At 30.0% G+C, this 17,473-nt stretch overlaps 1 protein-coding gene across 1 annotated transcript in view; it reads right to left on the bottom strand.

Annotated features, from left to right (window-relative positions):
* Window positions 1-3,256: 3,256 nt before the first annotated feature.
* LOC143072946 (spermine oxidase-like) overlaps window positions 3,257-17,473 on the bottom strand; it is a 37,780-nt gene continuing 23,563 nt past the window's right edge. Inside the window, exons 4-5 of the mRNA XM_076248120.1 lie at window positions 11,149-11,266; window positions 3,257-8,993 (exon numbers count right to left, since the gene is read on the bottom strand). Of these exons, the coding sequence (XP_076104235.1) occupies window positions 8,880-8,993; window positions 11,149-11,266 (232 nt within the window). The 3' untranslated portion in view covers window positions 3,257-8,879. The remainder of the gene's footprint in view (window positions 8,994-11,148; window positions 11,267-17,473) is intronic.

Below are 17,473 nucleotides of genomic sequence, written 5' to 3'. Positions count from 1 at the left end.
GTGCTAGTTCTCCATTCATATATTGTCCGGCTGGCAACGTTATTACTTATGACCTAAGCATTGTCAATCACACTTCTCCGCAAAATGTGTTATCCAAAGGCCCGACATTTCGTCCGCCTAAATCCATCAATCGAACTACAACTTCAAAATAATTATATATCAAGTCGAGGATTATGCCAGGTAATGGTATTAAGTCGAGAAAGAAGACCTATATAATCTTCCCGAATTGATTAAGGCTGTGACACAAATAAGAATTGAAAACTGAATGTCTCTATGAATACCCATACTACATCAATTTGTACAGACCCAAATGTTGCAAAACACTTGTTTTATCTACTGGACAAATATAGTGTTGTCCATGCAGGTAAAGCCAAAAACTACATCGTTTTGTGTGTAAAACACATTGTACTAAATGCTTGGAAATTGTATTGACATTTCACTTAGAAAGTCAACTTTTAAACCCCATCGAAACTTACAAAGAAGGAAATTCTTCATAATCATAGCTACGTTTGTTCCTCTGGATATTCAACCAAAGATGAAGAACTGGATTTTCTGTCACTGTATTGGATACCTTACTACATAATTAACCTTACAAACTACGTTATTTTGCTGACTCTTCCTAGTGCTCCAAGAACAATCTTTCCAAAGTATCAGCATCAATGTTATGTTGTCATTTTTATAAATTTCCTGTTTATAAAACTTTGAATTTTTCGATAAACTGCGGATTTTCATATCCCATGCATAGTTACTTTATCCGTATTTGGCACAGTTTTTTTTTTTTTTGAATTTTGGATCGTCAATGCTGTTCAACTTTGTACTTGTTTTGACTTTATAACTCACTGATGAGTCTTGTGCAGACAAAACGCGCGTCTGGCGTACTAAATTATAATCCTGGTACCTTTGATAGCTATTATCAGCAAATAAACGGGTTTCATAGTTATTGACGTGTTTAATTTTATTTTCAACAAACAATTCGTATTCCCATGAGAACCAACTATGCTTCTCTTCTTGCCGACTTGTTTCTTTATTCAACTGAGGCTGAATTCATACAAGAAAACATTGAAGTTTGCAGTATCGTTTAATTTAATTTCCTTTCTTTAAATGATGTTCTCTCCTTTAATAATCAAAAATTTGGTGACTATGTTATACGCATTTATTCATCAGACAGGGATACAACAGATACAGTTCTGCTTCATATCTTAACTTACATCTAGAAATTGAAATTGACGGTCGTTTTAAAACAACAGAAAATGAGATATGGTAGGAGAACTAATAAGACAACTCTCCATCCAAGTCGCAATGTATATACGTTAGAGGTACTGCCTTCCACATGGAGCCTTGGAATTGATTACATTAGCTGTATTTGGCAAAAATTTAGGAGTTCTGGTCCTCAATGCTCTTCAACTTCGTACTTTATTTGGCCTTTTAAACTTTTTTGGATTCGAGCGTGTTTGATGAGTCTTTTGTAGACAAAACTCGCGTCTTGCGTAAATACAAAATTTAACACTTTACGACAAAAGAGATTCCAGCTTCCCAATCGTGAACTTTCCATTTGTATGTATCATTATTCCGGCAGCGCCTGTATACGGAGTATATATCTCCCAGCTGATACAGAATTCCAGGACTTTAATTACTATTACGATTTCTTTGAGTTGCTGTTGACAAGAAAGCTATTAAACCAAGAGTTTTAAGTTTTCGTTAATTTTACAGACGCCATCACGAGTTGATTGGCCTTATGGAATATCTGTTTCACAGATATCAAATGTAACATTCAAATTGTCGTAACTACATGTCTCGTCCACTTTTCCCCAAATGTGAACAACCTAATTAGTCTAATAATTGTGTGTGTACTACCCTGAGCAACACGATGGGTGCAACATGTGGATCAGGATGTGCTTACTCTTCCGGAGCACATGATATCACCCCAGTTTTAGTGGGGTTCATGTTGATCAGTCTAGTTTTTTATGTTTTGTAATTTGTGTACTGTTGGATGTCTTTTTGACTTTTTTTCTTTGTTTAAAATTTGCGATGTCAACTTTCAACTTATGAGTTTGAATGTCCCTTTGTTATCATTTGCCTCCCTTTGACGGATCATTTCAAATCAGAAAGACCACTAACCATAATCAATATCAATACATACTAATTTTTGCATGATGGGTATTTTACTTATTCAAGACGTTGCCTCTTCCTGGTGTCAGATGTGACTTTTTTGTTCTGCACTTAATCCATGCATAATGTGGGATTAATATTTCCTGTTTGTAATTTAATAGTATATGCAAATAATAAAATCAAAAACTTCAACATCGAAACTAGGCAAAACGTGTGATTTCAACTGACTACAATTGAGGGGTTGGGACATGGAATTGGTATGAATCAAGGCTTAAGGATGTCTCATTCAGTCTCATTGAAATCTCGTTCTGAAATTATTTCCAAAACATGGGTTAAAAGTGGAAAATAGCAATGAATTTGAAAAATATCATAATCAAACTTTACTCTGTGAAAAAATTGTACATTTCCAATAAGCAGTTTTTGAGTAATAAAATTTTCAAATTTTATTACTAATCTAGTCTTTTCAGCCAAAATTTTGAGAAAATGGGTGAGGGTTACAATGATTTTACATCCCATATAACTTTTTCTTTTCAAATTTCTTAGATATGTATTTTTTTCAATAAGTTTTGCCTATACTGACCTAATTACAACCTTGATCATGTAAACTATGCAAAAAAATTTGGTCAATGACTCATGACAAGGCAGGGGACAATGAGACATGTGTCAATGCTAACACAACTGCATACATAATATCATGGACTTGGTGGTTCATCTAAAACTGACCTTATCAGTAACTTAACAATGGTTTACACTGCTGACACTGACAACAGCACGTCTAAGTCCCTCTTAGTGTTTTTTGTAGACTGCAGTTTTTTAGTTTCATCTTCGAAATTATAAATTTTGATTGTCGCTTTGGTATTTTCTGCATCCCACTTCTTTTTTAGATAGGTACAAAAAATAGTAATAAAAGAGCTATTCTTTTGAACTTTTTGAGATATCATAATATTGCCTCATGCACTTTTCTTTCTTTTCAATCTTACTTCGCAAAAAAAACATCATCAAAATCAATAAACCTAAATTTGCCTTTAAAAAACAATTTGGCCACTTAATACTTGTTTTGGTTTACTTAAATACATGGGTTGCTATCTCAATGACATTTGTCCCATGTCTCCTTTTAGTCATGTTTAAAATAATAGTCAACTGTTGATATATTTATTATACTTTATTTAATACTCAGAACATTTTAATGTGACAATAAGTATGCTGCTATAGTCAGCACTGAGCAATCTAACACACCATCCATTAATTCTGATCTATATAAGAAAGGACAATGTAATCCCTTTGTAGAAACTGGTTCCCTTACTCCAATACAGAGCAAACAATGCTTGGTTTTCTCAGGAAAATTCATTCTTTTTTTAATCTGTTCTTTAGTGTAGATACAATGAAAAGACATTTTTGAATAATGACATTAATAAAATAATCTCAAAGATATCATCTGGAGTATAGGACACAAAAGATTACATTACCCTATCTACAAGAAAATAGAAAAGTTTAACAATACAACTCTGCCATTTCATAAAAAATCTGTTAAAATCTTGTCAATGTATTTCAATTCATCAAAAACTAACAAATAACTTTGCAATGACTTATATTTGTTTTGCTTGATTATCAGTTGATACTTATGTGTATCCTACAACTGTCTCCATGTGAGGACATTTCATGACATCAATTCATCATTTTACTACATCAAATCAAATGGATTCTTCAATTCAAACCTTACATTACAGTGTATTATTTACTTTAATTCTGCCTCTAAGTAATATTCAACTCTCTTGGTGTTTGGCAAGTCTGTTAATAACATTTTTTTTTACGTATTAAATAAAATAAAAAAAAACAAAATATCTTTTGGGTGTTGAACCCCTTTTTGTACTTTTTCTATATTTCTCTTGGTATTTCAATAGACGATAGATAAAGTGTAAACCCTCTTATATCATGTCTTTTTTTTCCAAAACATGTTTGTAACAGAGCAATACAAGGCCTTTCAATTCTATAACAGTTACTGTTTGTGATTGTATTTTGAAAAAAATATCAGTTATTTTTCCTCTTAATAATTTTGCAAAACAATTATTTTGAAAAAAATAAATAAAAACTTGCATGAAATAACCTGTAGTATATATGTAATAAACAATACTATTATTTCAAATAAATAAGGACTTGTCAAGGTCATACTGCTTTTTTGAGAGATACAATTTAAAAAATCAAATAAATATTAGAAAGGCATAGCCAAACAAAAGTATAGTACATTCTCTAGCAAAACAAATCCAAGGCAACATTTTGTCATGGTTGTTTTTAAAATTCACATATTGTTATCCACCAACTTTAGGGAAATAAAAACCTACTCCAGTTTGCATGGCATAATTTTCATCCCATGGACGGTTTTAAATTATTAGATTGCTGATAAATGTACATAAATTAAACAATTGAAAACAACATCATAATATAATTACTGAATGAAAATCCCAAGATATAATAATCCTGTCAATGTCAACTTAAAATTAAGGTAGTTTCAATTATTAAAGTAAAGGCTTGTTTTTTCTTCATTTATGATATGAAAAATACAAGTAACATGACTGTTTTAATTTTAAAAATCAGAACCCAAAGTGATCATGTAATTTTGTGCATTTATGTCCTGGTCTTTCAAGTGATGGTGTGATTTTGCAATAATGCCCTGGTCTTTTAAGTGATTGTTTGATTTTGCATTAATGTCCTGGTCTCTTAAGTGATCATTAGATCACTTATAAAAACCAAGACATAAAGATAATAAATGCAAAATCAGTACTGTAACATACAACATGGATGAACTTCAACTAACCATTGATACGTAAATTTCAGATACAATTCAATTTGTTTTTTTTAAAATAAAATGTCTGTTATTGAACAAAAATCTGACATGTTTTATCAAACTGACATCTTATATACAAGACATTAGATATTTTACAAAAGTTTCATAATCATGCTAGTCACTAGGCTGACCATACCATAGACATCTTTTGGTCATCTTGACTTCCTATTTTTCAGTAAATTTGCCTCTTCAGTATCATGTACAATCACTTAATATTATTTTAGCTAAACGTGTAAAGTATATATAAAAAGAAGCCATTATATGTTTTCCTAAGAACCAGTAGGAAGTCACAAGTCAGGGAAGGTAGAAACCTTAAGAAGACAAAACAAGCCTTTGCAGTGTCATGACAATTGAGCTGACTTGACATTGATTTCAACATGTACACATTCCAATTCTGATGTACAGTGTATAAATAAGATTAGCATTCATCACTTAATTTACTTAGAACATACATGTACAGATACATTCAATATTGATACACAATTAAAAATAAATCAATTGCACAATTTTTATAAATTCACTTGGCATCAAACATAATTTATCTGGATGATAAAAAAGGGCCTTTCTAGAAACAGTTATGGCTGCAAACATAGACCATGTTGTCATTAAATTGTATTTGATGTTGATTTTCTTGGTTTTTCCGAGCAGATGCCAAAACCAAACTTTAATGAAGAAATTGCTTGCATATAAATAAATAAATAAAGAAATTTAGAATACTGATTTTTTAAAAACAGGTAAATTGTCCCAATCAAATGAAATGACAACTGTTTTTGATCCTTTTCCCTAATCCCCAATATATTGAAATAACAAAAGTATTAATCTTTCTTCAATATTATCATTTTTTTTTCTTTTCTAGAAAAGCCCTGTTAGAAATAACCTACTATTCTACACACAAAACATCAGAGTTAATAAATGGGAAATTTTAGCACCCACAACTTTTTCAGTGTGTGAGATGCTTTTAAATTTTTATTAAATTTAACTTATTATAAGTCTTCTCATTTAAAATAAAAGTAGAACATTAATTTTTGTATTAGTTCCAATTCATCTCTATGACTTTGTTAAAAGATTATATTGACATATTTTCAAAAACTCTGATATTTTGGTTGCACAATCACTGATGATTAAAAATACAAGTTCCGAATATTACAGAAATTCTAAATAACTACAATATATACCACTGACTGACTAGGGAAAAAAATGACATAAATAAATATGTGATGATATACTTAAATGAAACATACATTGCATTACATTTTTCCTTCCTTTTTTATAAAATCTGACAAACTAAAACATTTGCATTCAACGTGGATTTTAAAACAAAACATGACTCTTTCTTCAATCAATCCAACTATCAGTGCATAAAAATAAAAAAATACACTAAAGCAAACTATAACAAACTTACATTCTAAATTCTTTCTTTTTCCCCTATTTTTTGGCAACTTTTGCAATTTTACTCGTTTCACTGTTGGAAAAAAATACACTATTCCATCAGACAAAAGTTTTCTTCAAACATCACTGCCTTCAACTTATGTTCCTTTTGATAAGGATTAGAAAAAGGGAGACAAATTTACTACCATCTTTATTATTTCCCAAGTTATGCTAGGAGAAGATACTAAGCTTCTGAGGCAAGGATGTGAAATTCATCTTTGGTCCATTTTCGTTGTATAATATGTATTCTTAGAAAATGTAAATGTAAATGCAGCCAAAAAAAAAAATGATAACACTTTCTTTTTCTTGTAGGATTATGACAGTGATTTTTTGTAGCATACTGACTTCTCAAAAAGATGTTAGATTCACATAGACAATTGAACAAAACTTATGAGGTAGAACAAAGTAAATAAAAAACTCTGCAACAAGATTGAACAAACCACTTGCAAATACTCATTGCCAGTGACGACAATTACAAATACCTGTCAATGACAGCTTCAATTTCCAATCAAAGCTGTGTAAATTATTTTTTCCTGTGAACAGAGAATAATCTCCCTTGTACACAGACCAGTGAGCACCATTTTAAAATTTCTCATAAGCCCACAATAACAAAACAATATCTTTCATCTATCAGAAAAAAATCAACATTGGTTTAAATGATCATATGATAAATATATGTGGAGATATTTTAACAAAATGCATAAACTGTGTTCAAACAGAATTAGCTATAAATTTAATAAATAACATTAACGAGTTGGTAGTCTGAGGTATTAAAAGACCCGCTCATAGGTGATAATACAATGCTATATAAATAATAATTGAAATAATTATACACAACGCCAACATGCTGATGTACCTTTCAATTATTCCTGTGGTTATTAGGTGATCAAAACAGCAAATTAAATTTTTGTGTGTTAAATTTCCACTAAATTCACAGATGCTACTTATAATGTGACATTTTCACTTCAAATTCAACAACCTAGACCTTTGTCATAAAAATATTATAAAGCTAAAATTCAACAAGCTGGTTTTGTGGGAAATTCATGTCAAAGGAGATACATGTATAAAAGTTGAACTTACTTTTCATAAAAACACAAACTTTTGTGAAAATAATATCAAAACATTAAAAAATAAAAGGTACATGTATCAGCTTTTGAATCAATGTTCAATAAAGGTATGGCCATCTTTTATGAAAAGCCTGTTATATTGATAAAAATACAAATGGAATTAGTCTAGATACCTAAAATACCTCTTCAGGCCTGCTGACCTTCCTGAAAAATTTCAGACAATGTCTTGAACATTATGCTAATTTTTTATTTTTTTATAGTATCCCTTAACATTTATTATAACAGCTCATATAAGACCTTTGTACTATATATATCAGTGAATAAATAAAATCAGACTTTGCGTTACATATTTTAGAAGGGGACAAATCTTCCTAGAAATTATTATGCTCTTTTATAATCATTAGTTTCTTGTTGTTGTTTTTTCTATTGTTAAAAATAAAACAATTTATAAAATGCCTTCTTATCAATAAACAAAATATACTGAGGTCAACTTTTGTACTGAATAATATTATACTGACTCCTATAAAAGCAGAGGTCAACAGAATACTATTAAAATTCCAGGTTTTCTACATACTTGTCAATAAACTATTTTTTCATGGTAATTTCCTAAAATTTGTATTTACATTTAATAGTGGCAATATTCATATCAAAGTATTAGAAATTTGACAAATGAAGTGCAAGGATCAATCCAAGTTCTAAAATATTGTTTCTTTCCCAAAATGTAGTTTAAGGTGGTACCCAACACCTTCACTAAAATTAATTTGGCTCGTTTAATTTTCATAAAATTTTGACAGTAAACACTTTGACCCTTTGACAAAATTATAAAAATTTCAAAAAATTTGAACCAACCATTTTATCAGAAAAATTACACTGGTTATATATATAGCAGTTTGACAAACACTAATTTTTATCATTGAGAAGCATAATATTCCCTTATCAACACAACATAATTAAAATGTTTAGCTGATTTTACAGAGTTATCTCCCTGTAGTGTTAGGTACCACCTTCATGGTTTATTTTTCTATTCTTCTTAAAAAGGTTTCTTTTAAGTCTACTTGTATGTAATATAGATCAACTAATGTCCATAATTCTACATCATTCATTTTCCTGGCTAAAGTCGACTTGTCAGTTAAAATAAGTGAATTTCAAGCATATAATTATAAAATTTGCCATTTCCACTTGCTATTAAATATAGAGGTCACAGAAAACTTAGCTTTATGCAAATCAAACTCTAACAGTAAAATAAACTTACAAATATTATAAAATGGACATTAAAATATCATATGCAGTAAATTTATGGGTATGGGTAAGTTTAAGGGAGATAATGCTATAAAATGAGAAATAATATATATGATCATTTGCACCATTCATAACTCTCACAAAATTTGTGTCAATATGATACAACATAAAATGAGACTACATGACAACTATCATTATTTGTACAAATCTGTCAGTCTCTTTCCTTCTCTCAAGCCAGTCAGCAATGCTCCATGTGTAGTTGAGTAGTGAGTTGGATGGGTTGCCTCCCCTGCAAAGCATACTTGAGGCTGAAATAATAAAAATATAAATGAATATACTTATTAGTACTTAGAAAAAGATGATCTTCAGACTATTATAATTGTTTTGTTTGTGTATATTCTTATCTGTAATGTAAAATATTGTAAGAATGCTGGTAAACATGCAATGAATGAACAAGGCAAACCAAACCCAGTATTCTTATTTATAACGAATTATTTTTTTTGTTTCAGACTGTATTCTATAAAGTTTAAAATAAGCAATTGTAAAAGTAATGAAATCAATCTATCCTCATTCATGTTTTGTTGTATATTTCTATGGACATAAGGCAATGTTTGAAATAGAAATGGTTAATAGCTATTCAACCTTGATTTGATTATTATTAATTGTGCATGTGGGAAATACATAATTAACAATTAATAATTTGATAAGATTTTTGAAATAACAGATAAAAAAGATTAGGTCATGATCATGTTGTTTATCTAAAATATTTTCATTTTTTATTGTTATTGACATTTTTTTGTTGTTAATTTCAAGTTGATGTCATACACCGACATCTGGTGATGTTTATTTGAACTCTAAGCTTCATGTGATATGAATTAAACTTTTCTCATCACAAGACAAAAAGATTTGGAGAAAATTTGTCAATACTTCATCAAAAGCATTCACTTTTCTGGTTACTGGTGAAAAAGAAGCACTAATTCCCCTGATTTTTTTGATTTTTTCAAAGCATAAAAACATGGCTTTAAAGTACTGTGAACCAAAGTCTTTCATGGCGCAACTTATTAATGTGACTTTCTCAACTAGAAAAATTATGTCATTATAAATGAGCAATACTACAAAAAAACTTTGTTACTTTCTAATATAAATACATTAACAAAGCTTACTATTATTCATGCCAAACAAAAAAGAGATATTTTATTGCTTCAAGATGACCTTCATTCAACATATACCATATAAATGAATGTAACACTATAACAATCTGCTGATCAAAAGTTCAATGTCTCAAAAATGTAAAAAAAAATCTCATTAAATTATATTCTCAAACTAATTCTATTTCAGCAGAACACTGAGAAAAGATAATCTAAACATAATCAAAAGAAAGTTTAAAGTATGTGCATATATATCATGCAGTTTTCTTTTTAAACAATATCATCCACCTAAACAAAAACTTTATCAGACTTAAATAATATAACCTGGTCAATGTACATAAAAAATCTATAATGGATTATTCTTTTGAAAGTAGGTCAAGACATGAATTACAGGTAACTAAAGTAAATACTAATTTGTCAATATATAGGTTTGTTTATGATATGTTGACAAGGAGTCAGTTGGTGCTCAGATAAATTTTCCCTTTGGATTCAGTTTTTACTAGTCTAAACCCATTTGATGATTACAACATTTGTGTTGTGTCTATTACACAGGAATATATTAATAAGGCATTACTCAAAATAAACAAAGCTACATTTTATATTGCTTAGTTAATCAAGAGGTCTAGGGCACTAGACACAGTCCCAGACTGTGTTGCCAAGATGTCACAACAGCAAGGGTTCCACTGAGGGAAGAACAAAACTTTGCTGATGCAAATTTGCAGATCTAACATTGTTTTTCTTCTTTATTTATAGTCCAGACCAAACTTCCTAAGCTCCATTCCAGTAATCCTACATTTTATACCTTTTTGTTTGATAATTTGTTTAATTGCTCTCATGCTGAATATGTAATCTTAGCAACTTGACCTTAATCCAGCTTTGCAGGTTCAATTTTCATTACAGTTTGCTGTTTGGTGTGAGCCAAGGCTCCGAGTTGAAGTGCGTATTTTGATCTGTTATTGTTAATTTTTACAAATTGTGACTTGGATGGAGGGTTGTCTCACTGACACACATACCACATCTTATTTCTAAATACTGTAAATTCAGAAATTGTTGTGAGGTTTTTACTATAGCCAAAAATGCCATAATTTAAACTTGCATTTTGAAATATTTTATATGAATTAATACTGGATTTTTTTCTCAAAAATCATAAAATTTAAAATTGCATTTAAGTCTAAAATAACAAAATCGCAATAATAAATGCACGCAATAATTTCTGAATTTACAGTACAACAATCAATAAGTGGGTCTTGAAAGTTTTCTCATATCCTGAAAGTCACTTCTTTTATCATTGAAGTTTCATAATGATCTCTCTCACCTTATCAGATTCTGACCCCATTAAGGGTTCTGACAGAGCATCTACATCTACGGCCTGAGCTCCTACTTTCAGGAAACTATATGATCCTCTGGTGTAAGGGTTATTTCCCCATCTGGTCCTGAAAAAGAAAGGTAAGAATATATACCAATGAAAACAAATACATTTGTTTTACTGTCATGCTAGAGATCTATGCTCCTTGAGCAAATAGGAGATAACTGTATTGTATTTTAAGCTCTGACGGCATCAATTGGGGATTTGATGGTCGCAAATTAAGTTTACTGGCGACGCGCTAGCGGAGACAGTAAACGGGTATTTGCGACCATCAAATCCCAAATTGATGCCGTCGGAGCTTAAAATACAATATTGTTATCTCCATTCTAATGAAACTGACAGAAAACAACGTTAAAACATGTATTTAAAATCTGTCATATGCCGTCTGCGCTTGCGCGTACGTCCCATATCATCAATTGTCAATTGATGCCATGTAAGAAAGTGACGTTATCCAATCAAAATGAACGTTACAAATGTTGTTGCATTAGAATGTATATTATATATGTGCAAATGACCATACTCATATATATACAATAACTTTTACTGTTGAAAAAATAATGAAATCTCTCTCTGAAGTCAAGTGTCTGGGTCGAGATTTCAGAACTCCTATTTCAGAGATATATGTGATCAACCAAAACAAGAGTAATATTCTACATAAACAATATGTATAACATCCACAGGCTTATTCAATTAAACACATTCAAGGTCCAAAAGAGCTAACTTGTAAGAAATTTTTTGAAAGGCTTCAGATTTTTTTTTTATCTTTTTCATTAATTACCCTCATTTCACTAACCTACATTTTAAGTCTATTTTTGTAAAGACAATAGCTACCATGTCAAAACCCATTATGCAGTAAAAATCAATAAGTACACCTGATTAATAAGTCATTTACTATGGTATATAATACATGAAGAAGTCAATTACTATTCCATGTAAATAAATTGGTCAGACACTATCCTATAAATCATTTTTCTAAAGATACAATAAATCAGTCATAGATACAATGCAACATAGAAAAGAATAGCAAATGTCACAAATTCATTACCCTGACACATGCAGATACAACAACCTCTTTTAATATGGTCCCTTTAATATTTTCTGGACTTTAATGAGGAATGGGATTTCTGTCTGTTTAGCATATACTATTCTGATAGTTACTAAATGCAGAATGCTTCAGACTAACTTGCTTGATAGAGCAGCAGCAAATGACAATTGTAAGGTCATTGGTTTATAAATGATTCTAACTTTAGAACCCTTCACCATACAAACTTCAGATGAACTTTACATAAAACCTTTGTAGTATTTAGACTTGATAGACTTCAAATGAATTAAGAGGATTGTTTCACAGTCCAATTAATAAGAAAGATCTTCTTAAATGCTAAAAGAAAATAAATTGTGTGAAAATTTTCACTCAACAATGATTTCAAGACTGGCAACAATCCCTCATAAATTGATAACACTTGTTTCTTGACATATTTCCTTTTCTGTTTAACTTCCTGTATTTGTTTGTGTGACTTCTTTAAGATGTTTAATTCTCAGAATAAAATCTTCATTTGAACCTTAAAGTCCTTCAAAAGACTTTAATCAAACCTTTAAAAAAATAAATTCAGAAGAAATTGGAAATTTTCCCAATTTTTTGTTTTATCAATTTTCTTCTTTTGTATTGGAAGATCCGTCATAACAACAGACAAAAACATCATAAAATATCTGTTACCATTTGAATACTGTTAATTCAGTAATTATTGTGTGGTTTTTATTAATGCAAATAATGCTGGGTATGTTTTGCAATAAGAACTCGCAATCAGATACATATATATATCATGATGCAGATTATCTTGCAATTGCAATACTAAAATGTTGCATTTTTGTCCATTCTTCAAAAATTGCAATAATACCTGCATACAATAAATTCTGATATTACAGAAGCTTTATCCCACTTGACCCCCTGTTGCATCAATTACCTACTAATGAACTTAAGTAGGTATGTTTTACAGTCAGATTCAATTACCTGACCAGATATCAATATAACAATTAAGAGATCATTTAATAGAATTTCCAACACTTGATAACATTTGGACCACTGCCAATATTAGTCAACTTTTAACTTTCATTTATATACTTACTGGCCTTTGGTGAAAGAGATAATACAAATATAGTTTATTTACCAACATTCATGTACGTGACATCTAAGGATACAATGGTTGAGAAATAAGGCTTTGAACTTACACATAATTATTGTCTTCTATCTAGACCAGCTCTGACCGACCTTTACTCAACAGTCAAAACATCACATGGCAGAAACACTTATCATATATCCTATGAGTGAAGGAAAAAAATAATATGCATACACACATCAGAAAAACCAATGTAGTGAAAAACTGATTGGAACAAACAATTGCATGACTAGATTTTGTGCAATAACCATGATAAAGCCATTTTTAGATACCAGATAAAAATTAAAGATTGCATCTCAAGAAGTTTAGTATCTCTACAAACGTGCTAATATCTTTCTTTCTTATCAACTTTAGTAAAGACTAGGAAACATGAACTGCTCACTACACAAAGTCCTGCATTTCTTTCACAAACAAATATTACGATATAACACAATTTTATAGTAAATTATGCTGAAATGTATATTTTTTCGTAGGATTGTTTGTTAAAAAAGTTATTGATTCATAAGGTGTTATGCAGTATAGAAATACTATTTTGCTTAGGATTAGACGATCAAAACACAACAAGGAGGATTGGGAGGTGTATCATATATCCCTTTTTGTACAAATGAAACTTAACTTTTCATATCACGGACCAAGCAATGGGATAAAGTAACAAGGATATATTGTGTAACAGAGTTCAATGATTACTGTAAACGATCAAAACAACACATGGTCAAAATATTGCAACAGAATCTTCAAAAATAATAATCTCTCAGGTGTTTTGGCCAACAAAAAAAACATGAATACAGGACAAGGATTTCTGTTTTTTTTAACATCTACAGCATAAGAACATTTTCATATTAAGGTGGCTTGGGCCTATACTAAGTTTCTACCAGAAGTGCCTTATTTTCAGTTATTTTATTCTTTACGGAAGGTGAATAAAATTGGTCTAAAAAAAATAGGGGGTCACAGACCATTTAAGCTCAAAATTTTACTTTTAAACAGGTATATAAATGGGACCATTTTTCAATTTTGAAATGATAGGGAAAATAGAAGTGTTGACATATTTTTATTGGAATATCAAAAAAACATTCTATGACACTTTGTCCAAAACTGTAATATATAAAGCTGAAATATAGCTTCAAAGAATGAGCAAATCAAAAACATAGGTCACCGATAAGGAAAAAAAATTATTTTGCCTTAAAACCCAAATTTTGGCGGGAAAATGGTGAAAATGGGTGAAATGTCATTTTGAGCCTTTAACAGATACACCTTATAATGAAAATATTCTTTTAGTGACATAACAACAATGATTTAACATTTCTAATCAATCAAAATATTTAAAAAAAATAATATCGAATTTAAGAAAAATACATTGTAATTCATGCGTGAAATTATGTGCAGTCGAATAGTCCCGATCCACCTTAAACATCAAAAGTACATTGTTTATTCATAAGACAAGTTTCTAAGGATTGTGCTATACAAAAAAATGTGCCTGAATAGTGAATACTGCACCACAAAGTCATGAACCTTGGTGGTTGTCGGTTTCTTTTTTTTTAAATACAGCTTTTTGTTCTGCAAACATGTTTAGCCTAAATTGCAAATCTTTGGTAGCCACAACTTTTCTGAACATAAGACAAGTAAAACTCCAGACAATTAAAGTTTGGCATGTGGTATAGACTGTGATGTCATTGCTGTTTTGCTGTTTTTCTATCCGAAAGGTTAACCTCATATACCATACAGCTATGATGTTAATAAAAATACCCTTTTAAAATATAGACTTCCATAAACTTTAAAACAGATAATAAACAACAGTTCAATGACTTCCAATCTATATGTATTGTGAAAAAACCATGAAGTTAATTATAGCGAAATAAATTTGTATAGCTTCTAGGGCCAGGCGGATCTGAAAATTTGTTTACACTTGAGGCAAAATTTTGTTTTGAATGACATAAGGTTAAATTTGCCTAATAGTGCATAACTACTGTCTACCATGATCTACAGAAATTAATACTGGAATTAACATATGTAATACCTTTTAACTTAGCTTTGTTGAACAGATTATTTTTTACCAATTGCAAAAACCTGGATTAAAGTAGTAAATCTAATTACTTGTACTTTATATCAAATTCCAGACATACCAAACATACACAATCCCAACAGTTTTATCTAGGAAGGTGTATATGTTAATTCAAGAAATCTCAATGTTTTAATGAAAGTTATAGATTTTTTCAAGTGTTAGGTATATGAATCAAACATGGGTTTTGTTGGTTTTTATCTCTATTTTTAAAATTAGATAGGCAAAATAATCATACACAACAGACTAGAATCGACTATCTAATTTGATACATGTATACAATTTTAATAACTAACATTTCTGTACTGTACACAAGAATTTTCATTTGAATATTTCAAGTGGTGTATAGGATTTCAATGAATTTTCTGTTCAGTATACTGGGTTTTGACTGTGCAACAGGAAAAAATAAAATCAAAATTAATTCCAAGTCCATATCTTAAGAATTTTTTTCCAAAGAAATGTCAAATCAGACAGTCTACAATCTTTTGGTTACAATCAACTGATCGTTTCATCAATTTTCCTTCCAGGTAAACATGACTGTCTACATGTATCTTTGCTTAACTGGAACATGCTTTGATTTTTAAATGTCCCTATAAAAGTAATGAAATAAAGTGTATGCATTGTCTAAGTTCAGTACATAAAGGTTAATAAATCATTCTTATGATTCTGAAAGTACAATCATGTATCAATTAAGGAAGCAAAATAAATAAAAGAATCCTCTACATACTCTGATCTAAACTTTACAACCTGACATCCTTTAATCCCTAACCAATTAATTCTGACTTATTTATTGAGTTACACCTCCATCACATCTGCTGTGAAAATAAGGCCCTGAGAGGTCTGAATTCAGTACTAATTAACATTACTGTGTACTAATATCATAAACTGTGATGCTTTGCTATAGAACTAGATGTAATGTAACAACGTCAACAGTGTAAATACTATTATAAGACTTATAAACCAAAAATCTGCTCCAATTCTACAGGCAGAAAGAAATTAAAGCTAGACAACTGTTTTATTCGATAGCAAACAAAAAGATGGTCATTAGTCACACTTTATTCACACTTTATCTCCGTTTAGAGGAGATGGGACATAACATAAAGATATAAACACAATACTTAAGAAGCAACTTTGTAAAGTGACTTAGTTTATAAATGAACATATATGCTAGAGTTGTCTTTCTTTTAAAAAAAACAAACTGCAGTGATATTGTCTTAAGACTGGTTCTGTATCTAGACAATGTAGAAATAGCTTTTTTTAAAAAGATATTAAAAATTTTCTTTAAATGTACGAAAACATACACTTTTAAATTTTAGATATATTCCTGCAACTGGACTTAAATGACTAGATAACTGAATATGTTGTAGCTATAAGTACTGCTACTTTAACATATATTTGTCTTATATATGCTGGACTCGTATTGGTGATATATATGCAGTTAATAAATAAAATATGTGCATTAAATTGTAACAAGGACATCATTTCTGGTTTACTATATCTCTGTTTGTCACTGAAGATGACAATTTTATGATAATTAAGTTTAAATTAGATTTATGTACTTATCAAAAGAAGAATTTCAAAATTCAACTTTGGATACATGATGAAATGTTGTCTCTTCACAATATTTTCATATAAACCATACATGTAAATGACTCATGCTAATTAGGCCTTATGAATAAACAATAGATTTCCTGAAACCTTAAATGCAAACAAATCTAGTTTAGTAATTTAACAATTATCATATACGCAGCAAAAAAAATGTCATTAAAGATGGATCATAATGTGTACAAGTAAACCACAAAATTATTATCAACAGTAAAAACAAATTAATAACAAAAGAGGACACACATAAATGTCTTGCTCAGGTAAATGAGGTCTTGAATCTAACAAGTTCAGTAATAGAAAGTAACAGTATGGATAAGTAAAATCTGATTTACTAAACCATGAAAATGAGGTGTTTCACTAACTCACCAACGAAAAGATCTCAAAACTACCTGTGACAGAACCTTATCTTGAACACAACCCAACCACTGGGGTTCATCTT

The sequence above is a fragment of the Mytilus galloprovincialis genome, chromosome 4 (assembly GCF_965363235.1).
Source record: "Mytilus galloprovincialis chromosome 4, xbMytGall1.hap1.1, whole genome shotgun sequence".
Classification (NCBI taxonomy): Eukaryota; Metazoa; Mollusca; class Bivalvia; order Mytilida; family Mytilidae; genus Mytilus; species Mytilus galloprovincialis.
The sequence above is the reverse complement of the archived record's forward strand: the minus strand, read 5'-3'. Positions and strand labels throughout refer to the sequence as shown.